General features: G+C 45.1%; 1 protein-coding gene across 1 annotated transcript in view; it reads left to right on the forward strand.

Moving 5' to 3' along the window:
- The first annotated feature begins 2882 nt into the window (after window positions 1–2882).
- The window catches only part of LOC122725325 (solute carrier family 13 member 2-like), a 29104-nt gene continuing 12050 nt past the window's right edge, over window positions 2883–19936 (forward strand). The window contains exons 1-5 of the mRNA XM_043962380.1: window positions 2883–2984; window positions 12245–12373; window positions 15073–15209; window positions 16477–16691; window positions 18196–18367. Of these exons, the coding sequence (XP_043818315.1) occupies window positions 2883–2984; window positions 12245–12373; window positions 15073–15209; window positions 16477–16691; window positions 18196–18367 (755 nt within the window). The remainder of the gene's footprint in view (window positions 2985–12244; window positions 12374–15072; window positions 15210–16476; window positions 16692–18195; window positions 18368–19936) is intronic.

Here is a 19936-nt window from a genome sequence, read left to right on the forward strand (position 1 = left end):
GATCATTTGAAAATTATTGGTCTACCTGAAAACCATGATCAAGGAAAGAGCTTAGACATCATCTTCCAATATATTCTCAGGGAAAACTGCCCTGAAATTCTAGAAGAAGCTAAAATAGAAATTGAAAGAATCCACCGATCACCTCCAGAAAGAGATCCCAAAAGGAAAACTCCTAGGAATATTATAGCCAAATTCCAGAGCTCTCAGGTCAAGGAGAAAATATTGCAAGCTGCCAAAAAAAAAAAAAATTCAAGTACTGTGGAGCCCCAATCAGGATAGCACAAGATCTAGCAGCTTCTACATTAAAGGACCAGAGGGCAAAGGAAATGGTATTACAACCAAGAATCACCTACCCAGCAAAACTCAGCATTATCTTTCAGCGGAAAAAATGGGACTTTAATGAAAAAGAAGACTTTCAGATATTTGTGATGAAAAGACCTGAACTGAATGAATGGCAAATTTGACTTTCAAATACAAGACCCTGGAGAACCATAAAAAATTGGAGCTGGGGGACATACCTGGGGTTGTAGAGTGGGAGACCGTCTTGTGTCTGAAGCCAGGTTTTGGCTGGGATCAACCAGGGTCCAAGGGTGATGCTTTGTCCACTGTGTCACCTAGCTAGGAGACAACATCTTTAGGGTTAAATTGAGGGGTGAAGGGAATGCACTGGGGGAGGGGGAAGGGCAGAGGTGAAATCCTACATGAAAGAAATAGGAAAAGGCTTATGGAGTGGGGGAAGAGATGGGAGAGGAGCAGGGCAGTAAATGAATTTTTTTTTTAAGCGAGGCAATTGGTGTTAAGTGACTTGCCCAGGGTCACACAGCTAGTACGTGTCTGAGGCCGGATTTAAACTCAGGTACTCCTGACTCCAGGGCCGGTGCTCTATCCACTGCGCCACCTAGCTGCCCCAGTAAATTAATTGTACACTCATCAGAAAAGGCTCAAAGACCTTAAACTCATCAGAGCTGCCTCAAGGAGGGACTAACAGACACACCCAACTGGGTGGAGTAATCTATTTAATATGGGCAGTAAATGAGCCTAACACCCATCAGAATTGGCTCAAAGACCTCAATCTCATTAGAATTGGCTCAAGGAGGGAATAATGTACACACTCAGTTGGGTGAAGTAATCTCTCTAATGCTGCAGGAAAATAGGAGGGGAAGGGGAGCAAAAGAAGAGAGAGGGGGGCAAAAGAAGGAAGGGCAGAGTGGGGAAGGGGACAGACAGAAGCAAATCCCTTTTGAAGAGTGATAGGATGAAAGAAGATGGATAATAGAATAAATATCATGGGGAAGGGAATAGGATGGAAGGGAAACAGTTAACAATAGTAATTATGAGAGGGCAGCTAGGTGGCACAGTTGATAAAGCACTGGCCCTGGATTCAGGAGGACCTGAGTTCAGACACTTGACACTTACTAGCTGTGTGACCCTGGGCAAGTCACTTAACCCTCATTGCCCCACAAAAAAACAAAAAAAATGGTAATCATGAAAAAGAGAATGGGGGGGGGGGAATTGTACAAAAATATTTATAGCAACTCTTGGTGGAGTCTAAGAATTGAGAATCAAGGAAATGTCCATCAATTGAGGAATGATGGAAAAAGCTGTGCTATATGATTGTAGTGGAATGGTCTTGTGCTACAGGAAATGACAAACAGGATGATCCCCAAAAAACCTTGAAAGAGTAATGAACATCGATGTATAGTGAAGTGAGCAGAGCTGGGAGGACATTGTGCATAGTGACAGCAGTATTGTTTAATGAGCAATTGTGAATGATTTAACTACTCTCAGCAATGCAATGACCATGGACAATCCCAAGGAACTAATGAGGAAGCTTACTGTGCACCCCCATAGAAAGAACTGATAAAAAGAATACCTGTGGATTGTACATATATAACCTGGTTGCAATCGTGTGGAGGGGGGAGGAAAAGGAGGGAGGGAGGGAGAAAAATTTGGAACTCTAAATCTTATGAAAATGAATGTTGAAAACTACCCTTACATGAAACTGGAAAAAATAAAATAAATGTTTGTTGCTTAAAGAAAAGAAAAGAAAACCCCAAATGGGGTCATGAAGAGGCAGATGCCACTGAAAAAACACCTGAACAACAGTCTCTGACTCCAGAGCGAACATGGATAAATGTTGTTTTCCTAGAGAGAATGCAAGCGGAGGGATTATTTTGTTTTTATTTTTGGTTGTTGGGTGGTTTTTTTGTAGTTGTTGTTTTGGGGGTTTTTTGTTTGTTTTTTGGTGGGGCAATGAGGGTTAAGTGACTTGCCCAGGGTCACACAGCTAGTAAGTGTTAAGTGTCTGAGGCCGGATTTGAACTCAGGTACTCCAGAGCGGGTGTTTTATCCACTGCGCCACCTAGCTGCCCCAGAGCGGAGGGATTATTTTGCTTTTTGTTTTTTCCTCCTCCCCTCCCCCACAATGCCTAGTCCAAAGTAGGGACTTCATAATTGACTGTTGCACTGAATTGAACAGAGGGCTAGTATTCAATGGGTTAGAGATGGGAAGTTCCTATTTGCCCTCCTTTAGCTAATGAAAACAACTTCAATCAAGAAGGAAAACAACTTCAATCAAGCCGGGAGCTAACCCTCACCTCATCTCCTTAAGAGAATATAAAAGCTTCCTTTCTCTTTTTTTTTTTCTCCACCTCTCTTTACAAAGTCTTCTTGGTCACTCCGCCTTCTCTCCACCTCCTTCCCAGTCTCCTCCTCCCTCACTCCCACGAGCCTGCCCAGCGTATAAATTCTCTCACCTTCGAGATTCCAAAAACAACACCCGATTTGCCATGGTCAATGGTTAACACTTGACCAGCTTTATATAATCCTTCCCGTGCCTGGAGGACTCCTCTGTTCAGCACCGGCCAGCTCCCTCCACCACCATGGCAAAATTGTGGCAGTTCCTATGGGCTTTTCGGAAGTATCTGATGTGTGTCCTGTTTCCAATCTTGCTGCTGCCCCTGCCCGTCCTGGTCGAAGGAAAGGTAAAAGATTTTTGCTTTCTGGGAGTAGGGCTAAGAGAGCTTGGGGTGGGGGGAGTCTGGGGGAGCCCATCTGGAGTGGGCAGAACCGAAGGACATGAGTTAGTCCACTGCTCTTTCTCCCAGCTGCCAGAAGGGGACTTCTCAGGCTGCTGTCTCTCCTGAATTGGCTCCTCTTTTCTCAGTCTTGGCCCCTAGACACACAAACTGCGGGAATCACCTGGAGTGTGTGTAGGGGGGAGTCGGATGGAGGAGCCCTAAGATGACATAGATCTATAGTTGGAAGAGACTTCGAAGGGCCACCCCTCTCATTTTACAGATGAGGAAACTGAGGGCCAAAGATTCAGAGCTGGAAGGAACTTCAAAGGGACTCAAATCTAACCCCTTCATTTTTGAAAAATGATGACAGATTGCTTAAGTCACATTCCAGTGGCCATGCAGATGATAAGTATTTGAGGCAGAATTTGAACCTAGGTCTTCCCAATTTCAAGTACTTGCCTAAAGTCCTACTAGTAATAAGCAGTGGAGGCTTAATTTGATCCCAGATCCTCTTAATCTAGTGCTAAGTGCTCTACACAGACCAACTTGAGGAGGAATATCTGATCCCATGAAAAGATGTCAACCTTCATCCTTGTGTAGGTGTGGGGGTCTAGCATGGTCTCCTTATTCCTCTTGCCCAGAAGATCTGAGTGTGAAGAAAGTGAAAAATTGGGGCAGCTAGGTGGCACAGTGGATAAAGCACCGGACCTGGATTCAGGAGGACTTGAGTTCAAATCCAGCCTCAGACACTTGACACTAGCTGTGTGACCCTGGGCAAGTCCCTTAACTCTCATTACCCTGCCCCCCACACCCCCCAAAAAGAAAGTGAAAAGGTCAGGTTGGCTTTTGTAATGGGATTCTTATGTCCAGTCTGACAGCTAAGGTTGGGGTATCCCTGGGGCCCTTGAGGCTCCCAGACCAGAATCTGCTCAGTCCAGAAGGTACAAAAAGGCAACAGTCTTTAGGCTGACTGACATGGCATGACAGAAGTGCTAAGAGATGAGCATATCCCAGCTCTGGTCCTTCCCCCACCCCCACCCCCAAAGAACTGGGAACACAGGAGTTCAGAACAAGAACCTCCAAGGCAGAGTGAGGGACATGAAGATGAGAAGAACCAAGCCAAGGAAACCTGTTTCCTGGGCTTTGGGGAATATTGGCAGTGGGGTCAGTGGGGGCCTTCCCAGAGCTGTCTGAGCAACCCCAGAGGCCAGCTATGGGACAGAGTGTCCCGGCACTAAAACCTCTGCTTCCTCCTCCCCACAACCACTCAAGGACTAAGAGGGGCAGGCTCCTGCCCTGCTTAACCCTGGGAATATCAATCTCTGCTTTCCAGGGACACCTCAAAATACTCACTAGCACTGTTAGAATCCTCTTGTCAAAAATGAAGGAAACAATTCTCCTGCAGCCTCCTCAGGAATAGGGTGGCAGGCACAAGGACTCAGTTTCCCACAAGATCTAAAACCCAGCAGAGGCTGAGTTTGATTTCCTCTAAAAACAAGGGAGCCAAACTCTGGACAAAATAGTATCACTAGATGCTGCTGGTCCAAAGCATCAGATAGAGATCTTTCTTGCTTTCACAGTCCCTTACCTCTAACAACCTGTCTCTAACAACCCTGTGTGCTTTACCAGGCAGGATGTGTTCTATTCCATTTAACAGATAAGGAAATGTCTATTCATCAGATAAACTACCCTCCAAACCCAAACTCACTCCTTTCCCCTAACAACCAATACTGACGACTTCCTGGTCTGCAGTTACCTCTGAGATTGGCTGTCCCAGGACTTCTGGATCCTGCCCCTAGAATCCAAATCATCTACTATTCCCCAAACCTGGTCTTTCTCCTTCACTCCCTGTATCTGTTAGACTCTTCTTTCTGTAATCCCAGCCACATATTCATTCATTCCTCATTCAAAAGTCTCTATTTTTTTTCGGGGCAATGAGGGTTAAGTGATTTATCCAGGGTCACACAGCTATTAAGTGTCAAGTGTCTGAGGCCAGATTTGAACTCCGGTCCTCCTGAATCCCAGGCTGGTTCCTCATCCACTGTGCTACCTAGCTGCCCCCAGTATCTATTAATTTTAGGTGATGGCCACTCTGCTGGGCACTAGTTATACAAAGATAGAACAGGAAAATAGTCCCAGCCCTCAAGGGTCTACTTAGGGAGGAAACTACAGATAGCAAATAAAATACAAAGCAAAAGTGGGGGAAGGGAAGAACATTGGGCATTAGTATAGTACACACACTCAGGAATACTGAGGATGGGTTGAAATGCACTCTTGGAGAGAAGTAGGTAGACTATAACTGAGGAAGCAATGACAGTGAGTGGATCCATGATCAAACCTGAGCCTCCAGCTGGGTACAGAGCTCTTCCAATCTCACACCCAGCCATTCAAGAAGCAGTATGATTGGTGTCCTAAGTCAGGAGGTCTGAGTTCAAGTCCTAGTTTGGGCACTGAGTAAGCCACTCTGAACCAGTTTTCTCTCTTCTAATATAGGAGAAAAATATGGGGGTTATGAGGACTGTGTGAAAATAATTATAATGGATTTCTTGGGGGACCCAGAGATGAGTTTCTCAGTACTTTCTCTGCCCCCTCCCTCCTCCTCCACTCCAGTTCTTGAGAAACTTCAGCAATCTTTATTAGGGGCAAACTCAAGGGAACAAAAGAAATGGAGACAGACTCTTTTGTCTAGCTCAGTGAAGGACTGATGGGATCAAACCATACCTAGTTAATGGACTTTACCTTGAACAACTTCAGTGAGAATTCATTTTCATTTAGACCACCCTCAAATCATGTCAACCAATGGAATTGAATGATGCTAACCAATTAGCTTAGTGACCTGCCTCATCGGAAAATTGATAAAAATCCTTGATAGACACCATGACCTCTCTTGGCTCTCCCTCTTAGGACAGCATAGGTCTTCTGAGATCTCTTGGGTCTCCTTGAGACCACATCAGATTAAGGAATGATCTCAAGGGAATCAGACTGTTAGCCCTGACCTTCTAGGTTCTCATTTTACAAAAGGAGATACTGAGTCCCAGGACTTTAAGCCCTGGTGTCTTTCTACTAAACCATATTTCCTCCCTTCTGAATGGGGAGACCAAAGGAGATTTCATAAAAGAGGGTCTATTTGTACCGGGCCATCTTTGAAGAATTTCTGTTGGTAGGAATGATTGTGGGGGGTGGAGGGGATTCCAGGTAGAGGGAACTATGTTAAAATGGTGTGGAAGTAGGCAAGCACAGGGTTTATAGTCCAGAGCCTCGATTTAGATGCAGGATGTGGATGAGAGTTTATTCATTAAACGTTTATTAAATACCTGCTGTGTGCACCTATTAAGGACAAGGATAGAAATAAAGCTTAGATAAAACACTTCATGTCTTCATACTTGGTTTTCTCATCTGTACAATGGGAATGAGGACAAAATGAAGCTTATATATGTATATATGTATGCATGTGTATATGGATACATACATACTGTGATGGTTAAAATCTATATTGTGTGATCACCTTAAATTAGAAGCTTTAGCACCAGTCTTTGGGCATTAAGCATTTATTAAAGCATACAGGTATTCACATGGAGTTCAGAAAACTAAGAAAAGGCCTATCTAGCCGAGAGTTCCAGCCTGGTTAGGTTCTTCAAGTCCTCTACCAAGAGCCTGCTTCAATCACGAACTCTCCAGCAAACTGACTGTGGAACCTTTTTATAGGTCTGGAACAGAGGTGGTCTTTACACACTGCCTCAAGCTGATTGGTCGGCATCATCCAAATCCATTGGTTCACTGGACTTGAAGGTGTTCTCAAGTTAAGTTCAAAGTCTAGCTTCTAAGAACCATACCTTCTTAAGGGCTAGCCAAGTGTGATTACAATCTAGTTAACTTTGAAGTAGGCTAATCAGCAGTCAATCACTCTCACTTGATTCCATCTGTTTAGATTAATCTCCAGATGAGTCTTTGAGTATCTGCTAAATCTCATTATTTTATTATAATATATATATATATACGTACACATACATACATACATACACACATATACTTTGAAAACCTTAAGATGCTATTTAAATATCAGCTACAATTATTTCAGTAAGAGAGTAAGTACTAGACCTCTGATTTCATTGGACTGAACAAAGGAATTCCCAGATGAGAAAACGTTCTCTACCCATGCTAGTCAGCACCCTCTCTGAAACTGAGCATCTTAGAGGCACCTAAAGCACTGAGGGATTCAGTTGATGACTTACCCAGAGTCACACAGGTGGGAAATGACAGAAGCAGGAACCAAACCCTGGCCATCCTGGTCCCTCTTCCCTGTGGCATAGCTGTCTCTCACTGTGACACATACACAGGTCACCATAATACACAATCTTTCCCTGATGGCCAGGAAGGAAGACAACTCCAGGATCCTATTTCCCAGCACCCTTTATAGGAGTGATTCTCTCTCTTTTTGGTCTCAGGATCCCTGTATTCTCTTAAAAACTACTCAGGTCCTCCTGAATCCAGGGCCTTTTATTTATGTGGGTTGTGTGGATTTTTGCTGTGTGTCTATATTCTAAAAATAGCTTTGACCTCTCAGATTCTCCCAAGGAGTGTCAGGGACCCCAAGCAGTCCCTAAACCACATTGTGAGAAGCACTGCTTCTCAGAAACACCTTGGGCAGGGCTGCCCCCTGGCAGTGAATAGCCCTTTCACCAGCTCTGAAGTCTCCCCAGTAGCTGCATGTTCTTGGCAACTCAGAAGGGTAACCTAGTGCCTTGTGACTGACTGATGGACAGTCACTGTCAGCTAAGCCTCCAATAGGTTCACAGGATTTAGAACTTAATTGAGGGGAGGGGCACAGCCAGGTGGTACAGTGAATAGAGAGCCAGCCTGGGAGTCTAGGGACTAAGCAGCTGCCTATTTGGGAAATCTAGGATACTCAAATGGAGAGAAGCAGCATGATTTGGAACCATAGGATCACAGGTTGGGAGCTGGAAGGAGCCTTAGCCATCTAGTCTACTTCAGGAATGCCTCTATAGAACTCCCTATCAGTGGTCCTCCTGCCTTCCATGAAATGCTTAGAATCATTGAATGCCTGCACTGGAAGCAGCAGTCAATTAGACCAAAGTACAGCCATGAAAATATTTTGAAATACAAGTTCACAGTCCCCATGTTAAAAACCCACCTGGAGGTGAGCTCAACGGATCTTTCTAGTTCACTTTCATTCAATAAGGATTTATTAAGCTCTTTTATTTGGTATTTTTGGTCACTAATTCATTATGGTTTATTACGATCACAGCCCAGAAAGGGAGGGAGTAAGAGGGAGGTGCTGGCACCACATCCATTGGGCCTGCCAGAGGTTCCTCAAAGCCCAAGCAGCCAAACAGTTGTTGGAATCAGGCTCCCTAGAACCCCTGAGATCCAACACCCCCTCTTCCCGCCTTGCATTGGGGGTGGGAGAGCATCCTTCAGTCCTTCTCCAAGCCTTCTTCATCCCCTAATTTATCACTAACTTCTTCCCAGGTCCTTTCTGATCTAAAATCTACACCTAAATCTGTTGGGTACCTTAACACGTCTTAAGCAAGTCACCTTTCAGACACTGTTTTCTCATCAGCAAAATGCGACTAATTATACTTGCCCTTTCTACCTAGAAAGGTTGTTCTATAAGGATCAGATGAGATAATGAGTGAAAATGGTTCCTACCCACACTCCTCAACCAGGGCCAGTCTCTACCAGCCCAAGTTAACCATCAAACTGAGAGGCAGCCACTGGGGCATCTGGGCATTTTCTGCTGATGCTCCAGTTATTCTTGCCCTACTAATGGTTAATCACAATGTGTGTCAATTCCCACAAGCCCTTCCTTCAAGAAGCACCCAGTTCATTCTTCCTTCCCTCCCCTCATCCCCCCACAGGGTTGTTCTCTCAGGAAGTCCTATTGCCTGTGTCTCAGAATTGGGGCTGGGCAGATTTCCACTCCTGTCTTTATTGGGTCTAGTGCTTTTTATAAGAAATGATGCTGTCTTCCATGGACTGTAGGATCTCTGAAGGCAGGGCCTGAGGCTCCTCAAACTTTTCTTATCTCTCTCCTATTTCCCTGGAACAGGGATTTGCCCAGAATGGGTGCTTAGAATGGCAGCCAGGGGCCATCTTGCTCCTCTTGTATTTGGGTGGTCGATCCTTAACACATTGCTGGGCACATCATCTCTGGCACACAAGTGCTTTGTTCAGTTATTTATCGATGTTAATGGGAGCAATATTTATGTAGGTAGCACTTTACAGTAAGAAGGGCTGAAAAAATTAATTTAGTTTAATTTTTAAATGGAAAAAAAATTAAAATAAAGTAAAAAGGGGGAGACAGTTTGTAATTCAAAATTTCAAGAAGGTGAGTCTTAAAAATTAAATAACTGGATAAATAAATGTTTGTTGATCAGACAGAGTGCTGGACTTAGAGACAGGAACACCCACCTCTACTAGCTGTGAGACCCCAGGCAAGTCACTTAAATTGTATGGGGCTGCCAGAGGTTCCTCAAAGCCCAAGCAGCCAAGGCAACTGCTGGAATCAGACTCCCTAGAATCCCTGATATCCAACACCCCCTCTTCCCACCCTGCATTGAGGGGGAGAGCATCCTTCAGTCCCTCCCCTCCCCTCCCCTCCAAGACTGGGGAGGAGAAGGCCTGCTCTCCTTTGCCCTCAATTCCTACCCCCACACACACACTCCCCCAGCCCTATTGTCCAACAGGTGGTTTGGCAGGGGGACAAACTATACTTTCCTTTTGCCAAAACATGCCAGGCAGGGAGAGGACTGAATTCCTATTCGGCAGCAACTATCTCATGGATTAAAAGCTCTGGCTAAGAATTCTTATACTATTCAAGGTGTTTCTTCCCTCTACCCCCAACTATGCACCATCACTGAAATACTGGTCACAAAGTCCCTTCCCATTCCTTCCCCACCACCCCTCCTCCTCTCTTGTCAGAAGCTCCTAGACTATGGTTCTAAGTAGTATCCTGGGGACAAAAACTTTGGAAAGTGTGTCATATACCCCAGGGTAGCAAGAGCTGCCAGTTGTTGTTATATCAATTTAGTCTGGGGTTTTCTTGGCAGAGCCACTAGAGTGGTTTGTCATTTCCTTTTCCAGCTCATTTGACAGATGAGTAACTGAGGCATACAGCATTAAGTGACATGTCCAGGGTCACACATCTAAATAAGTGTCTGAGGCTGGATTTGAGGAGTTGGGTCCTCCCAACTCCAGGGTTGGTGCTCTATCCACCTAGCTGCCCAATACTCTTTTTTTCACAAAAGTATTTTTATCATTTTCCAGTTACATGTAGAGATAGTTTTCAAAATTTGTCTTTATAAGATTTCTTGTTTCAAATTTTTCTCCCTCCCTACCCCCTCCCCAAAACAGCAAACAATCTAATATAGGTTAAATATGTACAATCACATTAAACATATTTCTGCATTAGTTATGCTGTGAAAAAAGAATCAGAGCAAAAAGGAACCCCCCCCCAAAAGAAAAACAAAAATAGAAATAGTATGGTTCAATCTGCATCTAGATTCCATAGTTCTTTTTTTCTGGATTTGGAGAGCATTTTCCATTATGAGTCCTTTGGAACTATCTTGGACCATAGTACTGCTGAGAAGAGTCAAGTCTATCACAGTTGATCAACACACAATGTTGCTGATACTGTGTACAATGTTCTGGTTCTGCTCATCTCACTTAGTATCAGTTCATGTAAGTCCTTCCAGGTTTCTCTGAAATCTGCCTGCTCATAGTTTCTTACAGCACAATAGTATTCCATTACATTCATATACCACAACTTGTTCAGCCATTCCCCAATTGATGGGCATCCCCTCAACTTCCAATTCCTTGTCACCACAAAAAGAGCAGCTCTAAATATTTTTGTACATGTGGGTCCTTTTGCCTTTTTTATGATCTGTTTGGGGAAAAGACCTAATAGTGGTATTGCTCGGTCAAAAGGCCCAATACTCTTGCCAATACTTGCAGCCTATCCCTCCCAAACTACCTTAGACTGTTTCCAGCCTTAGATTTCTCCAGTTTCTTGATACTGAATGCTGCTTCTCCCCCTCAAACTCTCAGTAATGCTGATCCTCCCCAATCTCCAGCCCCCACCCCACCCAGACTCAGTTCTTGTCTTCTCCCCCACCCCCAAGCCCCACCCCCATGATGCTTCCTTGCCCTGCCTTCTGCCCTCAGGAGGCCCTAGTCCCTAGATTTCTCCCTGATATCATTTTCTACTCCTCTTTACAATCAGAGCCTGCTCTCTCCACCCTTCAGCCTTGCTCCCAGCCTCCTTGCCCAAGATCATTCTTTCCCTAGAAGTCAAACAGATGGATGAATATTTATCAATCACCAATGATTAACACATTCATTGGAAAAGGGACATCTTCCTCTATTAGGATGTACCAATGGACCCTCAGTTCCTTCTTAGGGTGATGAAGAGTTTGGCCTCCAGCTCTGATATGCTAGGATGTTTTTTTAATAGGGCAACAAGGGTTAAGTGATTTGCCCAGGGTCACACAGCTAATAAGTGTCAAGTGTCTGAGGCCACATTTGAACTCAGGGCCTCCTGAATCAAGGGCTGGTGCTTTATCCACTGCACCACCTAGCTTCCCTATGCTAGGAATTTAAGAGCTCAATCCCTCAACCCTCACCTTATCCTACCCCAGCCTCTGATCCAGACCTCAGAACTGTGCTCCTTGGGGAAAAGTTGGAATATAAACTCCTGGAAGGATGGAGTTATTTATGATTTTGTGTCTCTAGTGACTGGTACATAGATGCTTCATAAATGATTGTGGATGGGTGGATAGGTGGGTGGATGGGTAGATTTCCCCTCCACACTGGGAGATCCTATTCTTTGTCTCTAACTGCTCACCAGGGCTTAATCTTTCCCCTTTTCCTCAAGTCTCCAAACCCTCAAGTTGGTTCTTTCCTCTTCCCTACTCCACTCAAAAGGCCTATTCCCCTTGTCACCAGTTTTAAGCAGCAAAACTCTAGCCTCCTCTCAATTTTCTGAGCATGACAACTAGAGGAAAGCCATACCATGGGTGGGGAGTGGGCATTTTATAGCCAGAAGGCCAGATAGATAGTTCATTAGGGGGACTTTGGGAGCAGTCAAAGTGTATCTCTGGCCCCTGACCCCTCTCTCTCTCTCTCTCTCTCTCTCTCTCTCTCTCTCTCTCTCTCTCTCTCATATATATATATATATATATATCTGTCTCTCCTCCTGCCCCCAGGAATCCAAATGTGGCTACACTATCATCCTCATGGCGCTCCTGTGGTGCACAGAGGCCCTGCCGCTGGCGGTGACTGCCTTCTTCCCCATCATCCTCTTCCCCATGATGGCCATCATGGATGCATCAGAGGTAAGTCTCTCTCCTCACTCCCACCTCTCCCTGCCCATCCACATGCCTCCCAAGAGGGGCTTGAGGAGGGAGTGTGGGAGTCTGAGAAGGGCTTGGGTGGGCAACACTATCGGATAAGAAGTAATCATGGGGGCAGCTAGGTGGCACAGTGGATAAAGCACTGGCCCTAGATTTAGGAGGACCTGAGTTCAAACTTCAGACACTTGACATTTACTAGCTGTGTGACCTCACTCCAGGGCCGGTACTTTATCCACTGTGCCACCTAGCCGCCCTGGGAAATTACTTTTTAAAAAATACTAGTGATGTGCACTCCTTTGTCCCAAAAGGTCATTATTATTCCCATTCTTTTTTTTCTGGGGCAATGAGGGTTAAGTGACTTGCCCAGGGTCACACAGCTAGTAATTGTAAAGTGTCTGAGGTCAGATTTGAACTCAGGACCTCCTGAATCCAGGGCCAGTGCTTTATCCACTGTGCCACTTAGCTGCCCCCTATTCCCATTCTTCAAATGACCCAACTGAGGCTCACAGAGCAAAAGGGATTTGCCCATGATTGCTCAACTTGGTGGCTCAGGACTCACACTGGCACAGTACTGAATTGGAGTCAGTACAAAGACTACTGACTTTGGAGGGAAGACTCCCCACCCACCACACACAGCTACCACCATGACATTTTAATTGCTGTGTGATCTTGGGAAAGTCATTTAACTTCTCTGAGCCTAGCCAGCTTCATCTATAAAATGGGCATAATGACTATTTCCTTACCTAAAAGCAGGGGTGCCAGAGATGTCCTCTGGGAGTAGTCCCTCTTAGCTTTAAGATCAGCAATTGAATGATAAGCAGTCCAAGACTTCCTACTGCTGCCTTGCAGATAAAGGATTGGGCCACTAGCCAGCCTTTGTCTTTGAGGATTGGAAAGAGAGAACCCTCTTAGCTGAAATGGTGTATATAGCATGCCCTACTGTGTTCCAGTTACTGGATGACACTGGCAAACTGATTAATCTCTTCTAAGACTCCTCCACAAAATCGGAATATTATCAACCCTAAAATGCCACATAAGCAGCAGTTGTCATTAACCTCGGGACCTACTTGAATTATGACATCCAGAAAAAACTGTCACCCTCTCCTTTCCCAAATCATCCCTCAGTGTCTTTCTCCCTCTTCCTCCTAAGGCTATAGGAGTGTCTGGGCAGGGTTCGACCCAGGAGGGCATTTTGAATGTGCTTCATACCTGAGTTTTCAAGGCTGAGTTTGTTGTAGGACTTCAAATGCTGAAAGAGACTCTGAAAAAAAAATCCCCCTAGACACCTTGTACTCTAACCCCGAATAGCTAAATGACGTCATTACACTCGTAATGCCCGATTCTTGGCATCATCTCAAGCTTATTTGGCCATGGAACTCATTGGGGCTTGAAACTTGCTGACAGAGCCTGTACATACTAATAGGGGATGAGGGGGGAGAGTGGTTGGAGCAGGATATCAGGACAGGGGGCAAGGGGGCAAGGAATATTGGAACTAAAAACGGGATAGTGACTCCTTTCCTTTGATATATACATAATTCCATGTTTATTATTTTAGAAGGGAAAGTATCATGGCCATTGGGTTTTTTCCCTTCCCCAAAGCTCTATTCACCAGAAAAAGAACATCAAGGATTTCACAAGACACCATCTTAGACCCCACCTTTTTGGGTGGGAAGATGTCAAACAGGGTCATTGATTCAGTTGCTTTGAAAATTATCCCATTTTATGGAGTCTGAGCAGAAATGTGATTAATGAAGCTGATCATTGGCTCCTAGAATCAATCACTGATTAAGGATCAGAGAGGACCTGAGAGGTCATTGGACCAGTGGCATCCAACTCAAAAAGAAACTGGGGCTACCAATGGTTACAGAAGGATCCCTGTGGGCCACATATTGGCTTAGTTTTTAAATGTAGTGTTGCCTTTTTTAAACTGTACTTTTCTTTATTTCTGTTTCTATTTCCCAATTATGCTTTAATCTGATGAAGGGGATCATCAGGACTGGGGCCCGTGGGCAGGTGTCTGACCCCTCTGACCAAGTCTACCCCACCCCTCCCATTTTGCAGATGAGAGTTAAGTAACTTGCCTCAACTCACACAGATTGTTTTTAACATGGCAAGGACTGGCCCAATTGACTTGAAATATGAAGCTAACTCTGAACTCTCTCCTCTATTGGCACAGATCTAAAACAATGATTAATCAAAATTATTCCCGTTGGCTTTGAGATACCTTATGCTATTTGCTTGTTCATTTTTCTCATCATGTCCTTTTTAGGACTCAGATATTTAAATATTAAACCAGCCCAGTATTTTGCCTTGGCTAATCCACCAAATTGAGGGTCAGGATATGTTTGAAATTTTAAGGCTACTGTGACCCCCCCCCAATCCATGGTTATCCTGGTGGTTGGGGGTGGGGGTAGGCAGGGTCTTCACCTTTTCTGTGCCCTGGACCCTTTGGGCAGCAAACTGGTGAAGCCCATGGAGCCCTTCTCAGAATCATGATAAGTAATAAAAATAAAATCCACAGGATGACCAACAAAACCAGTTAGATTGAAATACTTTTAGTCGACATGTTGAAATACAAATTCATGAGCTCCAGGCTAAGAAGCTGTCGATAAGAATGGGAGCAGGGAAGGATGCCCACTTTGCTTCTCACTCTCCTCTCTCCCCTGGGGGCTTGACACCAGGTTTCCATCGCCTACTTGAAAGACACCAACATCCTCTTCATCGGTGGTCTGCTGGTGGCCATAGCTGTTGAACAATGGAACCTGCATAAGCGAATTGCTCTCCGTGTCCTCCTCATCGTTGGCGTGAGGCCAGCATTGTGAGTACTGAAAGATACCACCACTCTAGGCAATTAACATGGCAGGGACTACTAGCTGTGTGACCCTGGGCAAGTCACTTAACCCTCACTGCGTGACCAGAAAAAAAGAGCCAGGGGGTTACCTTGGATGGGGTACTACATTTGATGACAGGAAGACCTAGGTTCAAATCCCCCCTTAGATACTGGCTAGTTGTTTGACCCTGGGCAAATCACTTAAATTCTCTGTGCCTCAGTCTCTTCATCTATAAAATGAGGAGGTGGGACCTTGTGGGCTCTAAAGGTCCTTCTAGTTCTGGATCTATGAGTCTATGGTGCCCATCCTCTCCCCTCCCCCATTCTACTCCCATCATTTGCCAGAATTTTAAGGTGCTGGGGAGAGGGGGAGAGCCAGAAAGACCGAGAGATATGAAAGTGTTAGTGCTTTACCCAGCAAGATGCTCTCCTCACCTCTTGCTGGAAAGGGGAGAGTCTGGTTTTATTGTTCAGTCGTGTCTGACTCTGTGTGACCCCATTTGGGGTTTTCTTGGCAAAGATACTATCGCGGTTTGCCATTTTCTTCTTCAGCTCATTTGAGGAAACTGAGGCAAACAGAATGAAATCACTTGCCCAGGGTCACACAGCTAGTTAGTATCTGAGGTTAGACTTGAACTCCGATCTTCCTGACTCCAATCCCAGTGTCCTATCCACTGCACTGCCTAGTTTTCCTCACTTAGTAGGCACTTAATGCTTAGTGAACTGTATTGGTCCTAGCCTCAGTTCTTCCCCTTCCTTCCTAGAGAGTGATTATATCTGTATGTATGTATATGTATAAGTATCTATATAAATATCTATCTGTATATATATATTTGTACAAAATACATGCATATATGCATATATATATGTTAGCTTTTTCTAAGGTTGTACAGTGATGGTTTAGGGGGTATCAGAAAGACCAGAAGTGCTGGTGTAGATGGCAGGGGGGAGTTGGAAGCATCCTGTCAGTAGTGAGTTGCAGTGCCTGTGGTGGGCAAGAGCTTCAGTGTGAGAGCAGACATCGGGGGGTGCCCTGGTGATCCCCTTGAATATCCCTCCTCTGTTGGGTCTTGGTGGGATGTGAAGGAGGTGAGATATGCTGGGGGGGTGGGTTTGTGGCCCATACCACTTTTCCAGTGAGTGAGCAGGGATGAAAAGCAAAGAGTTAATGCTCGCTGGTCCAGATAACCAGTCGGGTTTCTGTTTTCCAAATGAGGGGAGGGACCCAGCAACCTAATACCATGCCTCTCCCTAGCTTGATCCTGGGCTTCATGATCGTCACAGCATTCCTGTCCATGTGGATCAGCAACACCGCCACCACAGCCATGATGATGCCCATTGTCCATGCTGTCCTGGAGCAGCTTCACAAAACCTCAGAGCAGAAGGATGAGGAGGTGGGCAATGTCAACAACTCCTTTGAGATCCAGGAACCCAATGGAACCATCACTGAGAAAGAACCTCCAAGGCTGGGTGAGAAGGGTCTCGGAGAGGCTCCCCCCTTGCTGAATGCCTTTGATCCCTGGCATTGGCCTCTGCTCTGGGAGGGAGGGCACAGGAACACGGGATACAATCCCTAGGGCCCAGAGGAAGACTTCCCAAGCAGCCAGTGTAGTCCTCAGTGGGGTAGAAAGAGTAGTGCCCAGGGTTGTGAGGGGGCTGGGGGAGGGGTTGGGGGAGGGACCTGAAATCTAGACCCAGTCTGACACTTGCAAGCTCTGGGACTTCTTTCCTCCTCCTTAATATCAGGTGAGGGCTGGGCTCTTGTCCTCTAAGGCCCCTTCTGTCTCTATGACCCTAAGGTTGTTCCCATGTATTCTGTGACATAGACCCTCCTGAGCTAGGAGCCCTTGGCTTGGCTTTAGGGGCAGTGAAGGAAGAGAAGCCCACCTCCTTCCATGGCGTCCACTGGGAAATACCCTCCACTAGGCTAATGGGCCCATCCTTATGCAGCAGGTGAAAGATGAAATGACTGAAGAAACAAAGGTGTGGTCTTCTGAGCATATGGATTTATTAAGCAAGGAATGCCATTTGCCAAACAAAGTTGGAGCAGACCTTCTCAGCTTAGCCTGGACCCCGAGTAAAGGGGGAGATATAATTTTATCCATTATGTTTTATACACAGCATACAACATATTTTATACATTAAAAACAATTCACCAAACAAGACTAATTAAAAGGAAACAATACAACATTAGGCAATCTGATCTCTAATTAGAGGAAAGATTGGGGCTTTCCAATTTGGAAGAGAGAGAAGCAACAAGTGCAATTCCCTGAATTCAGAAAAAGAGGTGTCCCACTCCCCTCAAGAATCTGTAAAAGATCAAAGGAATATGGAGACAATAACTGATCAGTACAGGGACAGTCTTCAGATAAGACCTATGGGCTGCTTGAAGTGCACAGTGGTGAGAAAACCTCCTTGTGTCAGTCTTTGGAGCTGACCCAGTTTCTGGTGAGCATACCCAGGTCCTTGGTTAAGGGTCTCTAAGTAGCAGGTAGAAGTGGTTCAGTTCCCCAGCCAGGCAGGGCTGGCTTCAAACAATACAACAAGGTTTTCTCCCAGTTCTCACAATTGAATAAAGTTTTGTCACAGGACAGAAGTTGGACCAAACCCATAATTGAATAGAAAGGGAACTGAGCTAGCTCCAGGGTTGAGTCACAAGATGGAGTCAGTGTGGTTCACTCAGTGCCCTCAATTAACCATTTGCTGTCCTAATCCCCTGAATTCCCTCACTTAAGAAGCTGCTAGGGACCCCTGAACAGATCTCACACCAGTTTTCTTCCTTCCCCTTGAAGGCTAGTAGAGCCCATCCCTTCTGCTACAAGCTAGAATATCTTGATGAATGTCTCCTCTTCCTAACCCCATTATTTTACATCAAGGGAAGCTGAGGCACAGAAAAGTGTGACCTCTCAACTCCTAGGTCTCTTCTCTCTTATCTCAGCTACCCTGACCCCCTTCCTTCTCCTCCACCCCACAGATATTAGCCCTGAGCCAGCACCAGTGCTCCTGGATAACCGTAAGAAGGAAAGAGAGCAGCTCAAATTCTCCCAGGGCATGAGCCTCTGTGTCAGCTATGCTGCCAGCATTGGGGGCATAGCCACGCTGACGGGCACTGGTCCCAACCTGGTGTTACAGGGACAAATCAACTCGTAAGTTTGGGGCCCAGGTGCTATCCCCTCCAGGGACCCTTCCAAGTCATCTGTCCTTTTGTCCCAAGACTTTCTTGGGGAGCCAACAATTCTCATCTAAGGGCAAGGCTTTCTATGTTCTATGACTAACCCTCCCAGCTCTTTGATATATTGTGTCCTATGTTCTCAGGTCCCTCCCACTTCTTCTGTTCAATGTTCTGTGTTCTACAGGCTTGTCCACCTCATATGCTCTCATGTTCTTTGTCCTAAGGTCCTTCCCACCTTTGATATTGATCCAAGTTCTAGTCTCTCTTCCATCTTTGATACCCAATGTCCCTCCCCACTATGATAGTTAACATTCTTTGTTCTAAGGTCCTTTCCACTTCTGCTGCTCCCTCCTGTCTGATAATTGGCATTCTCTGTCTAATACTCAGTGTTCTATCTTCAAAGACGCTTTCCAGCCCTGGAAAATGAGGGGATTGGATTAGATCAGGGGTTCTTAACATGGAGCCTATAAAGTAGGGTCTGTGGATAGATTTCAAGAAAGAAAATCAGATCCATCTTCATTACTAACATCAAACTGAAACTTAACATTTCTTTCAATTATTTAAAAAATCCTATTCTGAGGAGCCCAGATTCTACCCTGGTCTGCCAAAGGGGTCCAAGACAAAGTTAAGAACTTCATTGTGGTCTCTGAGATTCCTTCTGATTCTGATTCTGTGCTCCTAATACCTCCTATGTGCTGTATTCTAAAGTGCCTCCTATCTGATAGTTAATGTGCTGTAGCCCTGCCACACTTTGTGCCTAGTCTTCCTTCCCATGCCCTCCATGCCCTCTAAAAGTCAAGAATGAAAAGAGAGATTGGGAGATAGAGCAATGAGTATCAGAGAGGGAAGAGTCATTAGAACCTGGAACATCGACTATCAGAGGTGAAAAGGACAAAGAACAAACTAGATTTCCCCAAATTCCATACTCCATCTCCTCTCTCCATGCATTTGCACACACTGACCCCTATCCTGGGAATGCACTGCCTTCTTAGGGAGATTTCTCTGAATCTTCTTGTCTTCAAGGCTCAGCTCAATCCTCCAATTAGCGAATCAGTGTCTTCTACTTCCTCAGTTTTCTTCCTATTGTACAAATTGTATTCATGTTGTGTCCCCCCAGTAGAATGTAAACTCCTGGAGGGCAAGATAGGTTTCTTGTGTTTTTGCTATGTTCAGAATCTTACATGGAATAATAGGTACTTAATGTTTGCTCATTTTATTTTTCATCTATTTATTTATTTGTTTTGTTCATTCATTCAGCCATTTATTTATTTATTCACCTATTTATTTATTTTTGTGGGGCAATGAGGGTTAAGTGACTTGCCCAGGGTCACACAGCTAGTGTCAAGCATCTGAGGCAGGATTAGAACTCAGGTCCTCCTGAATCCAGGGACAGTGCTTTATCCATTGTGCCCACCTAGCTGCTCCTTGCTCATTTTATTTTAACTGAATGGAGGGGACATGATGAAACGAACAGCAGGTGATTGGCAGAGGTAAGTTTCATCTACACAAACACCCCACCCCCCAAAATTTTGGGCTCTGTCCT

This window comes from Dromiciops gliroides, chromosome 4 (assembly GCF_019393635.1).
Source record: "Dromiciops gliroides isolate mDroGli1 chromosome 4, mDroGli1.pri, whole genome shotgun sequence".
Taxonomy (NCBI): Eukaryota; Metazoa; Chordata; class Mammalia; order Microbiotheria; family Microbiotheriidae; genus Dromiciops; species Dromiciops gliroides.